General features: G+C 34.9%; 4 protein-coding genes across 4 annotated transcripts in view; 3 read left to right on the top strand and 1 right to left on the bottom strand.

Moving 5' to 3' along the window:
• The first annotated feature begins 1,246 nt into the window (after window positions 1–1,246).
• On the top strand, window positions 1,247–4,345 carry LOC140756821 (chymotrypsin-1-like). The gene is made up of 5 exons (XM_073092387.1): window positions 1,247–1,632; window positions 2,417–2,654; window positions 2,790–3,024; window positions 3,295–3,468; window positions 4,153–4,345. The coding sequence occupies exons 1-5, from the start codon at window positions 1,581–1,583 to the stop codon at window positions 4,297–4,299; spliced, it is 846 nt and encodes a 281-aa protein (XP_072948488.1). The 5' UTR covers window positions 1,247–1,580; the 3' UTR covers window positions 4,300–4,345.
• Window positions 4,346–6,263: 1,918 nt separating this feature from the next.
• Window positions 6,264–14,612, bottom strand: LOC140756624 (chymotrypsin-2). The gene is made up of 5 exons (XM_073092205.1): window positions 14,491–14,612; window positions 7,391–7,616; window positions 7,054–7,300; window positions 6,573–6,743; window positions 6,264–6,413 (listed from the first exon to the last, which is right to left on the bottom strand). Exons 2-5 carry the CDS (start codon window positions 7,600–7,602, stop codon window positions 6,264–6,266), a joined length of 780 nt encoding a protein of 259 aa, XP_072948306.1. The 5' UTR covers window positions 7,603–7,616; window positions 14,491–14,612.
• On the top strand, window positions 8,572–19,059 carry LOC140756718 (uncharacterized). The gene is made up of 5 exons (XM_073092297.1): window positions 8,572–8,706; window positions 8,808–9,700; window positions 15,327–15,638; window positions 16,349–16,614; window positions 17,255–19,059. Exons 2-5 carry the CDS (start codon window positions 8,827–8,829, stop codon window positions 17,933–17,935), a joined length of 2,133 nt encoding a protein of 710 aa, XP_072948398.1. The 5' UTR covers window positions 8,572–8,706; window positions 8,808–8,826; the 3' UTR covers window positions 17,936–19,059.
• Window positions 19,060–19,501: 442 nt separating this feature from the next.
• Window positions 19,502–24,015, top strand: part of norpA (no receptor potential A) — an 84,623-nt gene continuing 80,109 nt past the window's right edge. Inside the window, exon 1 of the mRNA XM_073092657.1 lies at window positions 19,502–19,682. The gene's annotated coding sequence lies outside the window, so the exon portion shown is untranslated. The remainder of the gene's footprint in view (window positions 19,683–24,015) is intronic.

Raw genomic sequence — 24,015 nt, 5'->3', positions numbered from 1 at the left:
CGTACTTTCTATCATGTTTTCTTTTCGTTAAAAATACTTGCACACCGTTCAACGCGACGTCTACACAGACTTGACTTCTTATTTTTAACACGCTTTTATTAGCTGGGTTGTATGTATGTATGTATGTATGTACGTAACAGAGTAACGGAATCTTTGAACCCGATATCTATCCATTTTGAACGTTCAGTTTAAATCAAAATTTTGAAAAATTATCAAAAACAGATGACCGATGATTTTATCATAAAAGCGTGGTTTTTAGTTTTTTAAACTTTATTTATTCACGAGTAAATCGAGCAGAAATATCAAAAGTTTGCTTTCCCGTGATACTTATGCAAGATCAGAATAAAAACTTATTCTTATGGGGTAGTGTAACCAGCCTCAGATAAAATTAGAGTACCCTTAGTACCCTTAGTACAGCACAGGTTGTTAATCAGAGAGGACTAAGTCAGACTGATAATGAGTACTATTACATTCTTAATTATAATACACTGGATTATATAATAATCTTAATCTATCTAACTATAAATCTTGTCATACAGTTCCATAATTATCATTTATTAATTAACAATGAAAGATGAGTCTGGACGGACTAGGGTTGCCACCCGTACTATATTTTTATCGCTAATTCAATTGTCCCGCGTTTTTTGAATGAACTGTGAATGGAACGCCCCCGCAGCGCTGTATAGGGAATTTTTGAACGAAACCTATTCGTGTACTTACTTTAATATAGACCTAAATTGCTCAGATGCCTATAACTTTTTTTTAAATTAATAGAACCTTAATGGGAAAAGCGAAAAGTAATAAAAATAAATACTCATGAAAAAATAAACAATTATTGAAAATAGATGTGTACTATTTTTTTCCTGAATTTCCCATAAGTACTCTATATTTTTGATTAAAATATTAAAATACTATTTTTCTTCAAAAAAAAGGTGGCAACCCTAGGACGGACTGAGTTTCGGGGAAAACCAGCAAACAATTGATTTTCCAATATAGATGTAGATAATAATATAGATAAGCTGCCTAAACACATACATATGAATCATATTTTTTAAAGGATATTATAAAAAAAAATATGTTGAAACTGTTCTTCTCATTACTTATTTCCAAAGATATATACATATGATGACTGTCAAACAAAAAAAACACATACAAACAAACGTACATACGAGTATTAAAAACTTTGTAATGTTCTGTAATGTGTAAGATGATCTTGTGCGCTTTCCCCCGCCTCCCACATGTACCCTTGAGGTTAAAAAGTAGCAAGTTTGTGGTTCCCTGCATCTTATCACACCTTTCCCTCTCAGTGAAAGCGCAGTCGTAAACTGATTAACCGATTGTAAGATCAATGAAACAAATTAAAAATAAATTTGAAATATAGACATAGATTTTGAGTATGAAAAATTAGATAAAATTACATAGGTACCTATTTACATGTTATGTGCGTACATAATTCGTTCAATACTTGTCTAATCAATTTTGATTCATATAATTAGTGTGATTTACTGTAATCAAAGATAATGGAAGATATATAAAGGAGTATTTAATATGAATTTCTTCACTAATCTGCGGTCGTGAAGATGTTCGTGAAATATGGTTTTTTGTTGGCTGTACTCCTCGTTGGAGGATTCGGTGAGTATAAGTTTTATTATAGTAGAAAATATATTAAAATATCTATAGGAATATAACGGCAATATATTTCTACTTTAATGTTCAGCGATTCTAACGCAAGTACCTACCTATATTCTAAATTAAATTTGGGTGTCCGCAGTCTACCCCACAACAATAAGTGTACACAGCAGAAAAATGATCACAAACACGCTGCTGCCTATTAAAACCTACTTGGACTGTATTTTTTAATATAGTTTTCCATGTATCCATAAATGTTTTAATGGGATCTACTGTACGTAGTTAGCAACAGTGTTGCCAACAAATTGATTGTATTCAATACCTGATTTAATTTAGTTTTATCACAGATCCGTCAAAACCTATTTGTGCTACAATACTAGTGGTAAGCTCTGTATGCTTGTTTGAAGTATGTTGCCAAAGCACCTCATCATTACTAATCAAAGACAGTACCAGATACGAAAGTTTTTTTAGTACATCATCATTATCAACCCATTGTTGTCCAACTGCTGAGCACGGGTCTCTTCTCAGAGTGGAAAGGATTAGGCCATAGTCCACCGCGCTGGCCACGTACGTATTGATAGACTTCACATACCTTTGAGATTTTTTTTATAAATCTCTCAGGTATGCAGGTTTCCTCCTGATGTTTTCCTTCACCGTTTAAGCAAATTATAATTCATTTCTAAGTACATAACTTTGAAAAATCAGAGGTCCCTGCCTAGGCCGAGTTTCTTAACCACTAGGCTATCACTGCTTGGTACACTAGTTTCTTAAAGAAACCTTTTTGCAGCCTTCCCCCTCGCTGAAGATGACATGTCCATCTTCTTCGACCACACGGTGACGGACGCGGAGGGCCGCATCGTGGGCGGCACGACGGTTGCAGAGGGTGCCATACCGTGGACTGTGGGGCTCTCTAATGGTGCCCTCCTCCGCAGCTTCCTTTGCGGCGGGTCGATCATCACCAACAGACATGTCCTTACCGCAGCTCACTGCATTAGAGCTGTACTCTCCGGGAACTCTTTGAGCTCGTAAGAAACTTTTAAAATGTGATATTTGTGGGCGGTGGAAACCTTCATAAGTAGCTACTTTCTTGCCTTACTTTAGCGAATGGTTAAGATAGTTCAGCAGTACCACTGGATGTAAATGTAAAATTTTGATTGCAGCTCCCTCCGTGGGCACGTAGGCACGAACCGTTGGAACAGCGGCGGACAGACCGTGGCCTTCCAGCGTCACCTCATCCACCCGAACTACGTGCAAGCCACCATCAAAAACGACATCGGTGTTCTCACCACGTCCGCGGTTATTAACTTCAACGCCCGTGTCGCGGCCGTCGCCCTCAACTGGGACTGGATTGGCGGTAACATCCCTAGCAGGGTCGCTGGCTGGGGCAGGACCAGTGTAAGTTGCCCATTCACTACCAACTACAGGTTTTCAAAAAACATTTTGACTAAGTTGCTTCAAAAGTAATAAAGCTCGAACTTCTGAATTCCAATTAGATAATTAAATAAAACATATAAAAGAAACATATATTCATGTGATACTTCCACTCGAAAATGCAACACCTGCACTGTCTACATTTGAATTCGATATTTCACGATTTCAGCTTTTGAAATTATAAACCCAACTTACACAGCATCGCTGGTAAGCAAAGTGCTTTTTAACTTCCAGACCGGAGGATCCCTCGCTACCAACCTCATGCAGCTGAATGTGAACACCTTCGACGCCAACCGCTGCGTGAGCGAGGTGGCTCGCATGGCTGGCGTGCTGAACATCCGCGCACCACCCGTTGATCCTCAGATCGAGATCTGTACTTTCCACTCAGCCAACCACGGTACTTGCAATGTAAGTAGCTTGGAAATATAAAATTCCTACATTTTTTAGGTAGTAAACAATCATGCAGTCCTGCTCCTACTTGCAAAGCCTTTAAATAGGGTTCAGCGTAATGTTGGAAATAGATGCGTGATCCCTGAACACTCAGTTCGAAGTTGGAACACCTATACCTTCAAATCAGAACATAGTAGCACTTGACACTGTCTCATGATCAAAATAGAGGGTGGTATTCTATCTATCTATCTAAAGCCTTTAAAGTCCACTCCTGGACAAAGGCCTCCACTAGTCTGCGCCACTCCGACCGGTGTTGAGCCATCTGTAACTTATACGAGATTTCAACTTCATGCTTACATGTAACTACTTTGCAACGAATTCAAAATATCAGCTATGATTCCTGTTATATTTCTATAAAATGTTGAAAGCTTCAACCCTTATAACTCCTTCAGGGTTCACTTTCCACGTTATTTTAATACCTTATTTTAACCTATTAGGGGTAGAATATCAAACAATCCTTCTATAGTCAACGTCAACGGTGTCATAGTCATAAAATAAACTCACAGTCTAAATTTCATGTTTCTAGCTTTACTACTTTTTCTAGATTTCGCGACGATGAATCAGCCAGTCACGAAAATCGGTCAGGACTCTTTATAAAAATTAGATTGCTCAACGGAAATTGATATTGTTTGTCATTCGCAGGGTGACAGTGGCAGCGCGCTGGTCCGCGTGTCCAACAACCGCCAGATCGGCGTGGTGTCGTGGGGTCTGCCGTGCGCTCGCGGCGCTCCGGACATGTTCGTTCGTGTGAGCGCCTTCCGTGCTTTCATTGAGAACGCCATCCGGTAGACACCAATTCAGACTCAAAAAACTCAATAAATTTACTTTAACAATATTATTCTTTTCATTACAAATTGGTTGTTTGCTTCCACTATACGCATCGTACGGACACCTGCGCTGTGGGTTGTCGAAAGTGTGTAAAGTCTGTCAATTCGCACTGGATCAGATGGTGGACCGGTGGACTAGGATCCTACGCTTTCGAAAATGAGTCCCATGCCCTCAGTGTGATGTGACTTTTACAATGTACATAATACACTCCCTAACGAAATTTCAAAAAATATCGCGCATGAAATTTTATTTTGGCTGCACTATATTTATCAATTAAAGAAATAACATTATCATTACAACCAAAATTAAATTTTAAGGTTTTACTAACTAGTTTCTATTATCTCAATTACCTTGAATAGGTACCAGATTTATTTTGATTAGTATCTGAGTGCTAGGTAATGACGTTAATATAATCTACGTATTAAAAAATAATCCTTAATTAGGATTTTTTTATCTACATATTGTGTTATCAGAACGTGAAATTATCGAAGATAATAGTTAATTAAATTATAATATACCTAATCATTACAATATGGATGAACCACGCAGTATTCAATACAAAACTATCTATGAAACAACGGGATGCATCATGCAAATGTCATGATTGCGAAGGTAAATAACTAAATATGCACAATAGGAAAATCCGAGGCATTCCAGCTTAGTTCTTAGGGGTAGCGGCGCATTTGAGGGCGACCTCAGGTAGGAATCAATTCTTATAATTATTCCTACCTGAGGTCAGCCACTGATGCGCCGCTATCCCCGAGGACTAAGCTGGAACGTATCGGAAAAGTGTGTCTCCCTTACCTCACTCTCCAAATCAGAACATAGCAACTCTTTACGTGGCTGTTATACGCCAGAAATAGGTGTGGCGCTGGTGCCGACGGAGTCTAACCACAAAGGGTTCTACCACCTTCCAAAAGCTGATAGGTCACTACGAAAAAAAATAGACACTTATTCTATTCTACCCAAGCGAAGCGCGGGCGGGTTGCTAGTATTATATAAAATTAGTAATGTTTAAGACATAAGATAGACGAAATTATATTCCAAACGCCATCTTTTTCCGTGAGAAGAACTAAATTGATATTCCTTATTGAATAGTTTGTAACGCTAACACTAGATGGTGTGGTCTTGTATATATTATCAGTATTGATATCAGATTTATATACGAGTAAATGGCGTTGCGAGCTTTTTATAAATGTTAAAAAATATTATACTTACTTACTATAGGTAAGTAAGTATAATATTTTTTTTGCATTGTTTTCATTTAAGTTTATTTGTCCACCATCAAATGACCATCAATGAGAATTTCATTTCAAAATATAAATCGAAAATACTCAATTCAACATTAATAAAAATACTATGATATATAGCAACGTATAAACGGAATGATTTTACATATTAATAACGTTAATTTTTTTAATTTAATACAATTAATATTTTTAAATACATATTCTATTTACCAATTAATATTGGTATACATCTATAATCATTCGTTAAATACGCTTGGTATGAATTTGGATGTGGCTATACAAAAGATAGCAATTTACAAATAACAATTTCATATACTGTTATATCCGTTTAACATAACAAGTAAATGTTAATATATCGTAATTATCTTGTAGATAAACGAGTTTTAAACAACTTAAACAAATTTTATAACTGTTATTCACAAGCAAACAAAATTTAATTACTTTTCGGTTTTCATAATAAATAAGCATTCAGGCGATAGTCACTTATAGATATGATAATAATGAAAAGAAAAGTGTTTTAAAGATAGGAGTTTTAATAATAGTCAATCTTATACAGACATATTTAGTTAATAGCTTTATTTATATAACAATCATTATTATAATGTAATAATTGTATAACTTAATTTATTTAATAACATATTTTTGTTATATAAAATATTCATGTTGGCACCACACTTATTTTCCGATAATAGAAGTAATCCACTCTTTAAAGCCTCCGATTCTAACAAACACATCAGGAGCTCCGATGGCACATGGGAAGCCCCATGAAACAATTCCGATTTGTTGTAGTATGTCCTTCCGTACTAGAGCGCTACCGGAATCTCCCTGTTAATAAATTCAAATATAAGTATAAAAATTTAAATTTTACATTAACTATTCTATTTCACTTCCGTAAGGGACATCGAAATTCTAAGAATTTTAATATAAATGTTTAAATAATAATTCAATGTTAAAATAATACAAATTCATAAGTCAGTTACTTACATTACACATTCCATGGCCGACAGAGTGGAAAGTACAAATTTCAACCTTGGGATCATGGGGCGGAACATTAAACCAACCGTCAGAGGCCTTACGGATTCCCTCAAAGCATTGCTTTGGCGATATTGTGTTCAAGTACAATAATTGGAGCTTATCAGGAATATTTGATGAAACCTAGAAATCATTTCAAGTTTATAAGAAGCTATACTTAGCGAAATCCAGGCTGTGGAAACCTAAGGATAAAAAATATATAAAATCCATGTTATCCAGAAGTAAGACACTCAATAAAAATGTCACGATACTCAGTTTTTCATTTTTTGGATACAAACATATTATTATCGAAGCTAGGTTTTATATATAAAAGTATTAATAAAAAGGTAAATCTATTCATGTATCAACTCGAAAATTAAAACCAATACGTGTAATGATTCAACAAAAATATTGTCTTATCCCACATTAGAGAGAAATAATTAGTATATCTTACTCCGAGTCTTCCCCAACCAGTCACAAAACACTCTGCTCCTCCGTCCACCCAGTCATAATTCAATGGAATGATGTGGCTATCAATGCTATCATCGCTACTTAATCTTATACGTTCGGCGAGGATAAGTATACCAATGTCATTCTTGAGTGTGCTCCAATTCCAGTTAGGATGGTTAACATATCCAGAAAAATGGATATTCTTTTTAGTAGATGCCCATTTATTTGAACCGATTACAGCACGGGCAGATCTGTAAGTCATGATGCCACATTATACATTTATTATATTTCTTTAATGATATTGTAACGTCGTACGTGTATAGAAAAAATGCAGCACTTACGGCATAAGTTGACCCCAAATTACCAAAGGATCAATACAGTGAGCGGCAGTTAAGATATGATCTTCCGTGATGATAGATGCACCACACATAAGATGTGGCATTATTTCTCCAAATACTAAGGCTGCACTATGTCTTCCATATTCTCGAGGAGCCTCAACCCCGCCCACAATGCGTGTATTTAGAAACTGACTCATATCATGTTGTGGTTCCATTTCTAGAGGAGTAGCTGTAATTTAAATGATTAACTTTAATTCTATACATTTCTGTTTTGGAATTGTCTTGAACATTTTTACACCGAGACGTGTCCAGCAGTTGGGTAGTAATGGATTGACTCGACAATAAGAGAATTGGAAGACTTCGAAGGCTAATATTTGATCAACACTTACCATTAATTGAAAAGGCAAAAAAAGCCAATGAGAGGAAATATAATGTAGTGAACATTTTGAATTTGTAACTCAGAAATGAATATACCTTTGGATTCAGTTACTGAGTATTTATACTAATTAAATTGTGGATTATCGGTCATTTGTTATCCGATAAATATTAAAAAAATTAACGGTTAAATCATTGTCCTTGACTTTGAAGTAAATATTTCTCTTGTTGTCTCATACTGATAAAATTTAATTATGAATCATTATAAACAATTATAAATCGGATGATATATATTTTTATGCTATGGTTAAAATTCATTCCTAACATTTACATATACTTATATCATAATTAAAATATCCAGTTAAATATTACGTTATATTTTTTTCATTACTACATGTTGCATAAATCGTCCTTGGCATGATTTTTGTCAATTTTGACGTATTCGTGATTTGAATGAGTAATATTTTAATATAATTACTATTTATGTTACAAAAGTTAAATGAGTTTTACGAACTTCACCAATCTCCTTAGATAATGAGTTGGTGGTTTAATTATCTAAGCCAATCCCAGATAGGAAATTTTGAGATAGTTTTATTGAATTGATTTTTCCAAGGTTTAATAAACCAGTGTGTAAAGCAGGTGTTTATAAGTACTAGAGAACTCTTAATTTAAAATTTGAATGAAAGTGTAAGTAAATGTTTTCGTTACTTAATGGTTACTTATATGAAAACCGTAAAACGTAGTTAAACCCCGCATTATTTTTGAAATTATATAAAACAATGTATAAAAATGGATGTTTCGTTCCTTAGATGGCCAATACCTCATATTTGGCGGTGAAACTTAAACGACATTATAATTACGAGGGTAGGTATCTTAGAAGTTATGCATTTACCTCCAACATCTGTAACATCATTATTTCTCCCGAAACACCTTCGCTGCACGTGGTAAGTGAATTTTAAAACTTTCTAAAACCATATTTATGGATTTACCTACATATTTCGTTATAATCTGAAGCTGTGTTTGAAGATGTGTGTTCATTGTGTAGGTCGGTTTTTTGATAAAGAATGGAAAGTGACGCATTCGTGTCGGGCGCCGAGGGGTTGTATCCCATCCTCATCATCCCCAAGACGTGCACCACCCTGGAAACCAACTGTGAGGTGTCTGACAACGTCTTTATTGACTTGAACATAACTTCCCCGGACATTGAAGGGAATGATACTTGTATATACTCTGGTTTTTGCAATGTCAAGTTGATAGACAACGGTGATGTGAACACCCAAGACCAGGGCTTGAGTGTGGCTACTTCAGACGCCAATAACAATGACCAGGTCACTATCGTGGACTCTGGGACCACATACCCTGCCTACAGCCAGTCCCAGGTGTGGATAGACCCTGCTAGAAGTCCATTTGTGTATAACAATTATGATACAGCAGAGTCACAGGAGCGGTACTCAGTCTACCACCAATCCCATACCAGTCATATTACGGTGGAACAACATAATACATACATCACTCAAAATGTTTACAACTGTAAGGAATCTGTTCATTACTCACCAATAGATGAATTTGAGCATAAGAAGTTTCGGAAAATCCAAAATGAAACTAATAACCAAAACAGTCTTGAAGAACAAAATTTATATGAAGATGATGAATTTGAGTGCGGTGTCTTCCTCTCTAAGCTGCCTGAAGAGATTTGGAATGAGAAAGAGACCAAGGCTCGGGAGGAAATGAAGTATGTAGATTTGCAAAGTGACAATGATGCGTTGAAACAACTCATGTCTTCGGATATACAGTCGTTGTCCAAGCAACAGAAGACAATACTCTTCCTCGGTCATGACTCCCACTTTGGTCAAACTATACAGAAGATTGCAATAAATGACCCATACTTGGAGTGTGTTGTGGCCGATCAAAATGATGTTGAAAATGAAGTTGTTATTGGTAAGTTTTACAATCTGTTTATAGAAGTTTTAAATTATTTTTTCACATAGTACTGAATATAGTGTTACAATATTTTTATCTACTAACATAGAGCTTAACAGATGCTGTCTTTCTGTGACAAGCTATGAAATAAGTTGGAACTCCTCTCTTTGAACTGGATAAGTGTTTAACATTGTTATAATAAGATTATTAATTTTTATTTCTGGTAGAACTCATAGTAATCTAATTATTCTAGTTCTAGGTTTTACTTTTAAAAGTTTTCTCACTGGTACTCAGAACCTGGTGAATAAGTACCCACTTAGTAAAAAATATTAATTCCATATAAATGTATTCATTAATTAAATTAATTCATTTGGAAAGTTCTAAATAGTAATTGCTAGTCACTTTTTGAAAAGTTTTAGCTTATGCATAGGGTTAAATAAGCACTTACTTAGTTAATGTTGTTTTTTATTTATTAATTTATCAAATACATAATAAATAACAATAACAATAGATAATAAAAAAATGTAATTATATATTTATTTATAAATAATATGCATAATGCAGCTAAATTTTAGTAAATATTGTCTGTCTGACCTTAAAATTAACAGGTTATTAACTTTACTATATTCATAATCTGTTTTGTTTTCTATTTATGTTTTTCCTGTGTGACTAAAATGCGAAGTTTAATCAGAGTGTAACGACCTGCCCTTGGTAATATGTGAACTTCAATACTGTTATCATAATTTTAATTAATTATCATTTGTAGTAGGTGCATCTAGTGCATCCCACTGTACTAACTTTGTCGCGCGGTTCCGCCTGCGTGCATTTGCAGTAGGGTAAATGTAACCAAGAATCCTAGACATTTTGCATTAAAAATTACCTTACTTTAGGCGTTTTCCAAAGTTTTGAGTCATATCTGTACCTACTGATTAAAATATTTCTACCTATTTCTACTCTAACAGTAGTAACTAATTACAGTACAGTACAGTACTAATTAACTTATTTGGATACTAAAAAAACAAGTGGGATATATAGCATGTTGAAATCATGCACATTAGTATATGCCATATCGTCGTTGAAGTTCTAACTCCACGTAAGTCACTTTTTGGCTATTTTGACATCTTGATGCCATTCGCTAGAGAGTCGGAAGACGCATCGTTTTAGCCAATCAGAAACACGTATCGGCCAATAGAAACTCGTGAAAATAAGAAAATGCATCTACACGGGATCCACCAAACCGGCATTATATTTGGAAACAGCACGTAAGTCAGTTTAGTTCCATAGTGTGGAACGTACTGCCGGTTGCTCCTAACAATTAATGAAAAAAAGGTAGGAAAATATCAACATATTATTAAAATTATGTATTTTTCGTTTTTTTTAGATATTTATACTCCTTAACTGTGATATTTTTATATAGATATAAGTTTATTTTACTTAGTTAATGTTATTGAAAGTCTGTGAAATGACTTAAGTGGTGTTGTTGTTATGCTCGTCCGGAGTTACGTGGTGTTTTCTGGTTTGCCCAACTTTTAAGTTAAATAGTTAACAATTAAATTATATAAAATTTTAAATATAATTTCTCGTTGTAATTAATGTAAGTACTTATTCGGCAATTGTTTTGATTTATTTTCAGAAAAAAAGAATCAAAATGAGCAGTGACGACGATGAAACTATACTTGAACTTTGCAAACAATTAAAAATTAAGATAACCCCGAAAAACGTAAAACAAAAATCAGTTACCCAGAAATCTATATATCCAATTTCAAACCTTGAAAATTTGGACCTAAATAATTTACCTTTTCTAATATTACATAACAATGAAAATACAACTGTTTCTGATTTAGTTACACAGACTTCACCACAAATTTTAACAGACGATAATTTAAATATAATAACTGACAGTGTAATTATTACATCGGGGGAAGGTGAACAGTCTTCAATAACAAAAGAAGTGATAGAAACATCTATGATGCAAGAATTAGAAGAATTGCGTGAAAACCAACCACGATTATTATCGTCAGAAAAAGTAACCACCGAGAAAGTACCTGATGTAACGACCCAAATAGTAACAGATGGACTAAATGATAAAGAACAGAATTTTATTCGAGATATTGATATTGTAGAAGTTAACAATGAATACGAAAAAACAGTTAACAATGAATACTGGGGAGATCTCAATTCTAAACGTAAGAGAAAATCTAAAGGTGAGGTAAAGTCAGATACCAAAAGAGAGTGGACCAAAAATAAATGTAAGAAACTAAGATTAGAGGGAGAGCAGTACATGGGATATCGACGAGATAGCAAACAAGAAAAGTTTAAAGTTTTACATGACGTTATGCGGCCTGCGCGTGAAATAGGGCCTCGCTGCTCTTCTGACTTTTGTGCGAAGTCCAAACTTCGTGGATGTAACACCATAGCAGAGACAGAAAGACAAGATATTTTTTCTATTTTTTGGAAACAAATGGACTGGTCTCAGAGGCAACAGTATGTTGTTTCTAATGTTGAATGTGGAAGTAGAAAGCAAATAAAGAAGACGGATTCAAGCTCAAGACGAAATGTTAGTAAGCAATACTTTTTAAACAGTGTGTCTCAAGGCCGTGTTCAAGTATGTATGAAAACGTTTTTAAGTACTCTAGGTATAACAGAAAATTCTGTGCGTTATTGGATTGAACATTCCGAAAAAGGCATGACAAAAAAGCAAGAAGTTACACGTCCACCTACAGAGAGAAGAACAAAAGACTGTGTGACCTTTCTAAAAAAGTTTTTTGATGATTTACCTAAAATGCCATCCCACTATTGTCGGGCATCAAGTACAAAACTTTATTTGGAACCGGTTGTACAGAGCAAACTGAAACTCTATAAGTTGTACTGTGAGAAATGTAACGAACAGAAGGAAAAGCCCACCTCTCGATGGTTATTCGATCAAATATTTAATGAAAAGAATTTAAGCCTATTTTCGCCTAAGAAAGACCAATGCGATTTGTGTTATTCTCATAATGTAGGAAACATCAGCGAAGCTAAATATCGTGAACATATATTAAAGAAGGATAGAGCTAGACAGGAAAAAACTCAAGATAAATTAAGAGCTACCAATAAAGAAGTGCATGTCTTTACACATGACTTACAATCGGTACAGCTGTGTCCTAAACTTGAAGCCAGTGCAATATATTATAAGACAAAATTATGTGTTCACAACTTCACCATCTACAATCTTGAAAACAAAGATGTTCACTGTTATTGGTTCGATGAGAGTACGGCAGGACTGGTGGCGTCTGTATATACTTCCTGCATAATAGACTGTTTGAAAAAAACATTGTCTAAGAAGCTGCTGCCTATAATTCTATACTCCGATGGTTGCACAGCACAAAATCGTAATGCCGTTTTATCCAATGCATTGCTGGAGTTAGCAATGGACTATAACATCCAGATCGAACAAAAAATTCTAGAAAAGGGTCATACCCAGATGGAGGTAGATTCTTGTCACAGTGCAATAGAGTGTCAGATTAAACACAGGGACATCTACCTGCCTTCGCAGTACGCGTCAATTTCAAAGGAAGCTCGTCTTAAGCAGCCCTACAATATACATTTTCTAAATTATGACTTTTTCTTCGATTTTTCCAAATCTCTCATGTATGATTCGATTCGACCAGGTAGAGTAGCTAATGACCCAGTAGTTACGGATATCAGAGCATTACTATATGAACCTGAAGGGCTTATAAAATATAAAGTAAGCTATGATGACGACTACGTATTATTACCCAGAAGACCTAAACCAAGAAATACTCTGCCGAAACCAAAGTTGTACCAAAGCAGAATACCAATCTCTCAGATTAAATGGACGCATTTACAAGAATTGAAACGTGTCATACCTAGTGATTGTCATAGCTTTTACGACGGTTTACCACATAAGTAAGACCTAAAATTTTGCTACGTATTTTATCTTGTTATTTTGTAGTGTTATTGTTATTAAGTTTATTACAGGAAAGGTTTCGAGTTTTGTTTTTTTTTTGGCAAATATTAAAAATGTCATTGAGACTGTTTATTTGTTTAAGGAGTTTTAGAATTTAATTTTGTTTAATTTAACAATATAATTGTTAAATATTTAATTAACTAACATTGTTAAATTATTATTATAATTAAAATATTATTATCTGTATAAGACTTTATGTGATTTAGTCAATTAGTATCAATGCCCTTAAGTACAAAGAAAATTTATGAATAATAACAATAAAGTTTAACTATTAAACTTAAAATATAAATACTATAATATATAAAATTAAAATACTTGTTAAGGATAAATGTTCAAATACTTAAATAATAGGTATAATGTGTAATAAATGGAAAGACTGATTGCATTGTAATAAAATAAAGTAATAAAAAAAATAGCTTTTTAATTCCTAATATAAAATGACGTAAGTCATGTCAATTTGGATATTAAAGTAACAACATAACGTATGTCACTACATTTTGATTAATAACTGTTTTTTTATAAATATATAATGATTCTACATACAATAAAACTATAATTAAGCATACACAAATAATAGTTTGTATTATTATAGTATCTATACAAAATAAAACAATTTTTTCTCTCTCCTGAAAAGTTGGTATTTTTGACATCCGTGGTGTTAGAACTTCAACGACGATATAGTAATTATACTATATAAAAAAAAAAAAAATACATGTAAGTAGATACTCAAGGGGCTAATTATATAAAAGGATATAATTATTTTTACCATGGCGATGTCTTTAAAATCACAGATAGATGCTTCAATGTTATTTGTAAATAATGGGTATCGTACATTGACCGTAAATCCACGCCCTCTAGCATAATTCATTATCACCACGATTCTGTAGTCTGTAGATCGCATGTCGTATTGTCAGTTATGGAACCAATGTGTTACCGCTCGCATGCACGATTATTTAAAAGTATTATTTTTAGTTTATTAGTGTATTAAAAAACAACCACAAACGAGGATGCCGCGCAACTGTAACGTAAGTTGTGTGGGGTGGTAGAACAAGCATGGATCGATCGGGAAGGTACCATCGTCATACCTATTTCTTGTGTTTCTGCCTTCGTGAAGTAGTTCTGGGTTCTATTAGGGGAGATTGGATGCTGGTTGACTTATGACTCCATTTTAGTCCTCGGAAGTAAAAGCGCATTTTAGCTACAAGTAGAGCGTTTGGTGTATATTTAGTTGGGTACAGATATTATTGGGCAGCAGCATAGATTTGTAATCTATGAGCGGCAGTGGCTACTTTTCATCAGGCTCGTTTGCAACTTTGGTGTTCTGTGAAGGGTTTAGATGTTTGTGTACATACCTACTCGTCTTTGTGTGTGTCCATAGACTTCGGAGCATGACCTACAACTTTTGGAATTTTTGTGTAGGGCTATGGATAAGTGTACAAAGCGTTGTAAATTTTGTTCATTTTTATTTATATGCATGCAAAAGATTTTTCATTGATAATCGTCTTTAATAGCCTATTTATATTGGCATACAAAGGTGATATCCGCACTCACTAATAATTTTAGTTTATTCTTTTTATAAGTTGGCGTGATACTTACCCATAGAGTACCCATATGAAAGAGTAATTTTAGTTCGTATTTACGTTTTAAGGTCTTGATGTATTAATTAATTTACAGGTGAAACTAAAATCACAAAGCCGAACCAAAAGAAGTACCAATGTGACAAATGCAAGCAAATATTCGATCAAATCGCAGAGTTCAAGCAACACATGGTCGGCAACCATAGGAGCCCTAAGATCTCCATCGCAGACCCCAGTGAGGTCAAGTTTATGTGCCTGGAATGCGGGAAGAATCTAAAAAACCAGAAGAAGTTTGAGATGCACTGCCTCGGGCACGGGAACCCAGAACTAGAATGCGATAAGTGCCATAAGGTGTTCGCGTCGAAGTTTACGCTTCGCATCCATAGGAAAATACATTTGAGAAAACCCTGTAAGTATTGCATAAATTCGAATTTGAATTAGTTTTTAGTAAACTTTCTAGTGTAAAGTATTCCTGATTTTCGATAGAAGGGTATTTGCGATTATTTGAGGCTGTTAGAACCAAAGTAGCCTACAAAAAACGATTTACAATTTGGAGAAACGTAAAAGTTTATAGTCCGCTCTGAAGTTGTTGCGAGGAGGTGTAGTCATACAATTTACTATGGCGACGCGATTCATTTCTATATTCAAAGTGGACTAGCAGTTTTACTCGGACTATATAACATTTTTAAATTACGAAAATACAGATAGGTCAACAATATTTCTTCTTTCGGTTCTAGCTGCCTCATTTATCAACCCGAAATAGGATTGCTCTCCTACCTGATGTTGATTACTAGTTCGTTGACACTGAGGACTAAGTTGGAGACGTATAAGTATCACTTCCTTACCATATTCTTCAAAACAGAACACTGTAGCCCTGGATAATTCAGGAAGAAATACCGACAAGATACGCGCGAGCAACAAATTACCAACTATATAGATAGGAGGGCTACAGAAACAAAAAAGAGTGTTAATATTAAATAGTTTCTGAAAGTTATTGGCACAAAAAAGATTTAGATATACTTTAAAATAATGTAATTTTACCCAAAATTACCAAAGGATGGTTTAATTATGGTAGATTAGATGGCAGCCCTGCTTAAACGATTTTTTGTCAATTTCCAGCTACGACGTGCAATATTTTTCGGGAGCATACGAGCACAGAAATGACCAGAGACTCGAGCGCTGACCTGAGTTGCCTTGGGGATGACTTCGACAGCAGCACTCTATCACCAATCCCCGAAACTCCTGATGATATCGAGCAAGACATCATAGGGCTGGACAAACAGGACGAGATCTCGAGAGCTGACTCGATCATAGCTAAAGTCGTGTCCAATAAGATGTTCCTTCTCCATTCTAAGAAAGTCAAACGCGGGAGGAAGTATAGAAATGTAAGAACATATTTACAATTATTTATTATGAGAGCTATGACCCCCTTTTAAGGCCCATAGTATGGATAGCCCATCAATTTAATACATTTAAAGCACATTACACGCTTTGCTAATGAGCGGTGGTGTAGAATGGTGTCAGTTAGACCCTGTTTATATCTACAGACATTGAACATGTCAGATACGGGCCGTGACAGACAAAATTATATTTTTATACAATATTTTTTAGGCACGGTCTATGTCTGCGCAAAAGTGTTACGAGACCAACAAATACGTCACATACACATTGTATAATATACATTTTGTCTGCCACGGCACGCATCTGACACGCTTTGAAGGTGGTACCACTGCCACTTTGTGGTTCGACTCCGGCGGCACCACCGCCACACCTATTTCTGCCTAATATCAGCAGTGTTAGGCGCTGCTGTGTTCCGTTTTGAAGGAAGGCGTTACAGCTTTGTCCTCAGGGGTAGCAGCGCATCTGTGGCCGACCTCAGGTAAGAATGTCTAATCCTATCTGGGGTAGATTACAGATGTTCATGGGCGGCAGTAGCCACTTACCATCAGGTGGACTGCATGCTCGTCTGCTACTCCTATATTATATACAAAAAAAACCTAAAATTTTTAAATTATTATTTTCCAGGCCTGTGATGTTTGCCTCAAGACATTCGACCGGGTGGGTGACCTCAAGCGGCACCTCATAGAGCACGTGATCCGGAGCACCCTCGCCAAGAACCCGGTCAATAGGCACGGAGCCCTAAACATCCTCTGCGAGGTCTGCCAAGCGGAAACCTTCACTAAAGTAGATAAGTATAAGGCCCATTTACGCGAACACGCCAAACTCACGATATATAAATGCACCTTCTGCGATAAATCCTTTAGCGATTCAAGCAACTTCTCTAAACATAAAAAGATACACGGAACCACATATTTCCAGTGCGATCTCTGTCAACGCAAGTTCAATTCTAAGAAGATGATAACCCAACACATGGAGTATCATAACAAAAACTCGCCGATTTGTTGCTTGTATTGCGACAAAGTGTTCCATTTCGAATCTATGTTAAATAAACATATAAAATGTGCACACAAGAGAGAAAGGTTAACGAGATTTCGCTGTAGATTCTGCCATAAATACTTTAAGAGTTTAAAAGAGAAGTGGGATCATGAATGGATAGTGCATAACGTTAGGAAGATGATAGTCGACTGCATGATCTGCGGCGCGAAGTTCAGGAAGTATTACGAACTGAAACGCCATTGCAGTAATGTGCACAATATGGATATACCTCCAGCAAAGAAATTGCTTAGGAAACGCAAATCTACATAGCGGCTGGACCGTTTATGGTAGAAATAAAGTTATTTGCTATTAGTACAGTATTAGGAAATGTATCACAACGCCATCTAGATTCACAATTATGAAAGAAATAAATGAATCAGATTGATAATATAATTAGGCAGTTCACAACTCACCGATTTATTTATTATTAGTCGCGTCATATACTAATAAGTTTTGATATTTATTGTCACGTTTTGTGTATTTTTTATTTATAATTATTAAAAAGTATTTTTGTTACTTTAACTTTAACTTCTTACTGAAAAATCTTTTTCTTCATAAAATTAAGCTATTTGTTTCCTCTTAATTGTGATGCATTATTTCCCGTGAAATGCAATGCCTGTCGAATTATTTTAGTTTTTCTATTTGGGTGACTATTAGGTATATTAATTAAGACATAGAGCACATTGTAACTTAATTTCTCTTTAATTTTGTAAATCTTGAAAACATATTGGTATATGAATAATATTCAAAGACAATATTCAAGTCATTGGTATATGTACTTAGTTTTATATAAATACATGATATAATGAAATGAAATTTGTTACAAGCAAGTAAAATCAAGCTTTTGATCTCTTTAACTGTTCAAATCATAAGTGTAATATTTACTTTATAGGTTTATCAACATTTATCCAAAATGTGGACTGTTTAATATATAAGTATTTAGATATATTTAGCAAAGATCTGATTTTTCATTTTTCCATGTGATTTGAAAACTCTTATACGATATTTTTACAAATGTTTTGTAGCTATAAGCTATATTTTTCACTAGATATCTAACTAGATTAAGTTTCTGATAAAATCGGAAAATTGTAATATTCTTTTTTATTATGTGGTGGAGGTTAAAGAATGTACTAAAGTAGTTTTGATAGTAAATTTTCTTTGTTGAGTCGAAAAGTATTTGTTATACTTTTTTTTATTTATTGTAAGATATATGGTCTCAATGGTCTCAATTACCAGCCTTAAGGTAAAATAAAATTAGTTAAAATATGAAGTGATTTTTATGTAAGTTGATTTACTGTTTAGATGCAAACGAGTTTATTATTTTTGTAAGAGTACTAATCATGATCTCAAAAGTATTTAGTACCAAGTCTTTTTTGTTACAGTTAATTTTAACTAAATATTTATCAAAAATAAATTGTTATGAAAATCCTTTACTGTATTGTTTTTCATCAGCCAGGCATCCATAACATTTTCAGGCAATAACATAAACGATGTATTAGTTCGGAATCATTAATTTGAACATGTCAATGAACACAAGAGCATGAAAGAAATATTTCCTCTCTCGTTCCTACTAGAGTGATTTCAAGCACATCCTTCATCTCCATTTTATGGCTGTCACGCCTCTATTTTGCATACATCGAGAGAAATGTACGAAAGTATTTCCTGGAACTGCACGGAGAGCGCAATGTATGTGAATTATTTCAGCGTATTCACAGCGAAGTCGTGAGGAAAACGCCATGTTCGAAGCGGTCTTTACCGACCTTGGGCCGCGACGCATGCGCACCGCGCGCCCGTTCAACAGACAGACATCGGATTTCCACTTTTCACAGCACAGTCCGCGAGAGCGCGCGAGCCGAGCGTGACGTGTTGCCGTTCGCGCTAACAACGCGACCGCGAATAAACCCTTAAATATCTTATCCACAAATCATATTTACATAAAATCATCTGTTACATCACACACGTCATCCCATAGCACAGTGTTGTACGCGGATTCGAGGATATTGACCGGGATAATAAGGTTAGTACTTATTATTAACGGCGATTATCTTTAAGCCGTCACGTTTCGACAATTCAATGTGCTAATACGCGGATTCCATACAGGGTCTGTTTGTTCGTATGTTTGTTTATGTAGCGCCGGGCGCGGAGCTCGATTTTATTGCTGTAAGTAAAGGAATCATTTTACACGCCGCTTCGGATATATCTGTCTGTGCTACTCTTAAAATTCCATTCTAACTGAACGATTTCTTTGTCTAAACAACCAAATTGTTTTAGCGGCTCTGTGTAAATCAGGTAGATTGGTAGGTACTTTGCATTACGATTAGTCTGGCCACCTATTAATATAAAATCGGACTAAATATAAATCCAGGAGTCCACAGTTGCATACCAGAATGTTATTAACACCTGCATTTTGTTGACAGTTATAAACCGAAACTATATAGTATAATATATCCATATCGAATCATATCGATATTATCCATACAACTATGCAAATACGAGATACTCGTAGATAAAACATAAGAGTAGTTCTTAAGTGGTTTTTCATGTTTGTATAATTTACAAAAAGCAGCGGAGTACGTTCCCAAATTCCGGCATCATTTTACAAATCTTATTGATTTGTTCGGATGAATCTTCAAAGCGGATTAACCCATTTATACGGAATTTTTACTCAAATGTTTTCATTTAGTATCCGACTACATCATTTCTTCATCTACATATCTTAATTGTTTTTTCAATCAATATATTATCATAAATCTTTAAAAGAAAAATAAGTTTATTTTTGATTTGTTAACAAAATCACCCAATGATTAATTGAATATTAATAATATAGGTATAATTTATTAGGCCATGTTATTTTATAAAAAACAAAATGTTTGATTATTTTAATTACATAAATATCGAATTAATACAGTGTGGTCTTGACTAATATCAGTACTATCAGTAGTACCTAATTAAAAAAATAAAGCCAAAATTTTGAACCGCGCTGAAACTTGAGACATCGCCAGTTACAACACATACCTATTGTAGTTCAATTATTCAATTATTGTTTAACAGGAAACAATATAAATGAAAACGTCATTACGCTCTCACGGTAAAATATTTTTAATTTGATACATTATATTTTATATTATAAAATATTATAAGCTATAATATCTACAATTTTCAATTAATGAACGGTTATTAATATTCTAACCACGATTTTATACAATAACTTACATGTAAAGTTGGCAATTAGGTTTAATTGAAATTTCTCGTTCATATTGATCTGTCACAGATTTGCTACTGATATCTATTTACATTATTATACGGTTGGAATAGCAAATGTGCCTAGGTTCAAAATATTTAAGTGGTCACTACCTTTAATTAACGCTATATACGTACTTCTTTTACCTGAAACCGATCGCGAGCGTGAAGATGTGCAGCACACACTCACATCACTCGGTAAGTTTTTTTATAGGAGTAGCAGACGAAGCAGTCCACCTGATGGTAAGCGGCTACTGCTGGCCATGGGGCTGTAAACATCTCTAAGTAAGATTTGATTCCTAACTGAGGTCGGACACACATGCGCCGCTACCTCTGAGGGCTAAGCAGGAATGCCTCGGAAAATATGTAACCCATACCACATCCTTCAAACCAGAGCACAGCAGCGCTTAACATTCAAGTCAGCCTACGTCTATCGAAACTCAAGACCTGCTTTACGGGCTCGAACACAAAACTGCGATGCGACGCGATGCGAATTCGCAACGCAGAAAATTGCGATGCGAATTGCTGCGATGCGATATCGTGCGGCGTAGCGTCTCTCAAGGTGACCAACAACAACAACCACTGTGCGATGCGAATCAATTCGCAAGTTCTTGCGATGCGTCGAGGGAGCTCGCAGATTTTTGCGATGCGACGTCGCATCGCAGTTTTGTGTACGAACCCTACGCTAGAAATAGCTGAGGCAGGTGTTATCTCTTCGGTCGAACTTCTATCTTCACACACCATATATAAGGGTGTAGTTATCGCCAAACTAACAGTCCGCTCCGAAGTTGTTGCGAGCAGGTGTAGTCATACAATTTGCTATGGCGACGCGATTCATTTCTATATTCAGAGCGGACTAGCAGTTTTACGCGGACTATACCAGCATTAAAGCTTAAAATGAAATAAAGCATAAAGGGATTTAAATAGAGAAAATAATACACAGATAGACATTATTGCATCTTATTGTTCGTTTTGTAACAAGAAAGTCCAAGATGTCAAATCTATTGCAAAATAAAATAAGGTGAAACTTCCTCAAACTACAAATTGGAAATCTTAGCACTTTATTATTTTTTGTATATGAATATTAATCAGTTTTTTGTTTAAGTCCAAATTCGATATGGTAGGTAACCATTGAAGTAAAGTTCAAAAATACAATTAAGCACGTACTTATGTAAATTATTAGACCGGAATTACACGAAATACTTAAAAAAATAATTGGACCTCAAAAACAAGTTTTGTTAATTGTATTCCAAGCAAAAGGTAAAAGATAAACAGTCTGAGGTTAGCCTTGTATGAAGATTTCGTTATTATGGCACGCCCATAGCTCAGCGGCTGAGGTGCATGTATCAATATTACTTCGTTCATAGGTACGTATCCTGAATTGCTAATGCAAACTCTAATTTGGCAAATGTAAGGCATGATATATGAGTTAGTTGTTTCTATTTCATGTAAGAAAAAACCTTAACCAAAGTAATAAATAATACTTTTAATCAATTAGATATTTTAATCGATAGAGAAAAAAACTCTTCTAATTCTAAGTAGTGTTCCGATTCGGTGATAGTAGACGAAATATGTTGTAACACATAATTTGTAAGTGTCCCCGTAAGCGTGTACAAAAAAAAAGAAATTTTATTTCACCGCCACACATTTGACCCTCAAAACCCCAAAGCCTTGGCAATCTTGAGATTGATGCTCCTCAAAAATAAAGATGAATGTGGCGTTACAATTAGGTACTAATATTTACAATAACTAAATTAATAGTATTTTCATCACAAAATATTCTATATTTCATGTTATTGGCACCGGCATAAAACCAATGAACACTTAACCAGTGTGGTGGACTATGCCCCTAAAGCCTTGATCTAACAAGACTTCAATAGAATAATCAATTGTTCATCAGCCGATATTGACGCATTAAATGACGTCATAATTATAAGTAGTTAACACCTGAAAGGTCATATAATAAGGCTCGCTTCATTTTGCTATAAATAAGGCACACGCCGCATTAGACCGCTCGGTCAGCGCCTATGTAGTTATTTGCAACCCTTAGGGCAAGTACGGTTCACAGAACATGTAGGTGTTATCGTCTTTTTAATGTACTCTTAATAGGAGAATGTGATCATTGCTATTTGTTATCAAACGTAAATAGACCGGATAATTGAAGTCGGTGTTTTTGTATGTATAATTGAAATAATTCGCCAAGTACGAGTCGAACTCGCACATCGCGTATAACTGTATTAAAATGTTTCATGGTTCTTATTTGTATTTATTACAATACCAGTTATAGTAGTAAACGTATTGTAAAAAATTCAACCGTCTTCCTAGTACGGTTTAACAGTTAGATCGAAAAATTCCGAAAAATACCGGTTTATTGTATGGAGACCCGCTTTAATATTCAATTTTATTTTATTTTTAGTATTTGTTGTTATAGCGGCCACCGTTATGCATCCTCTGTAAAAAAATCATGTGTCTACCTATTATGGTTTAGGAGATATAGCTCTGTGACAGACGAACAGACAGCGAAGTCTTAGTAATAGGGTTCCGTGTTTACCCTTTGGGTACGGAACCCTAATAAACAGGTTTGTAGACAACGTTATGCTACTGCCGCCCATGTACCTCACTAAACAACCCTAAATGGAAGTGAAAGAACCCTTGAAGTCAGTCATACTTAGGTACTTGCGTTGCAACTTCTAATAATATAGTCCATATTAAAAAACTTCGTATAAATCTATATTACCCCTGAGGGGGCAACAGATTACAGATTTAAGATTTACAAATCATAAGTAAGTAGGTAAGGTAAGGGTCAATCTCGTTTTTAGTTCCATATTGTAGAAACTTTACAAGTTCTATGCATTAAGGATGTACTACATGCCATAGATTTGATTCTAGATTCTAGATTTGACCATCTACACTTACTGGTAATATAAGCACTGTTAAAAATCACTCTGTATAATGCTTTATAATAATGTCATTAATACTGACTACTGACCAAGTTATGCTACTAAATAAGCAAGACCCCCAAAGTCGAGTTCTTAGCAGCACCACAGTAGAAATATGGATAATAATAATAATATCGTCTTTTGGTGGGATTAGCTGACGCCGTGAGATTA

The sequence above is a fragment of the Epargyreus clarus genome, unplaced genomic scaffold (assembly GCF_041222505.1).
Source record: "Epargyreus clarus isolate Ecla_fem2 unplaced genomic scaffold, WU_Ecla_fem_2.2 ptg000001l, whole genome shotgun sequence".
NCBI lineage: Eukaryota > Metazoa > Arthropoda > Insecta > Lepidoptera > Hesperiidae > Epargyreus > Epargyreus clarus.
Note: the sequence above shows the minus strand (reverse complement) of the source record. Positions and strands in the feature narration are given on the sequence as shown.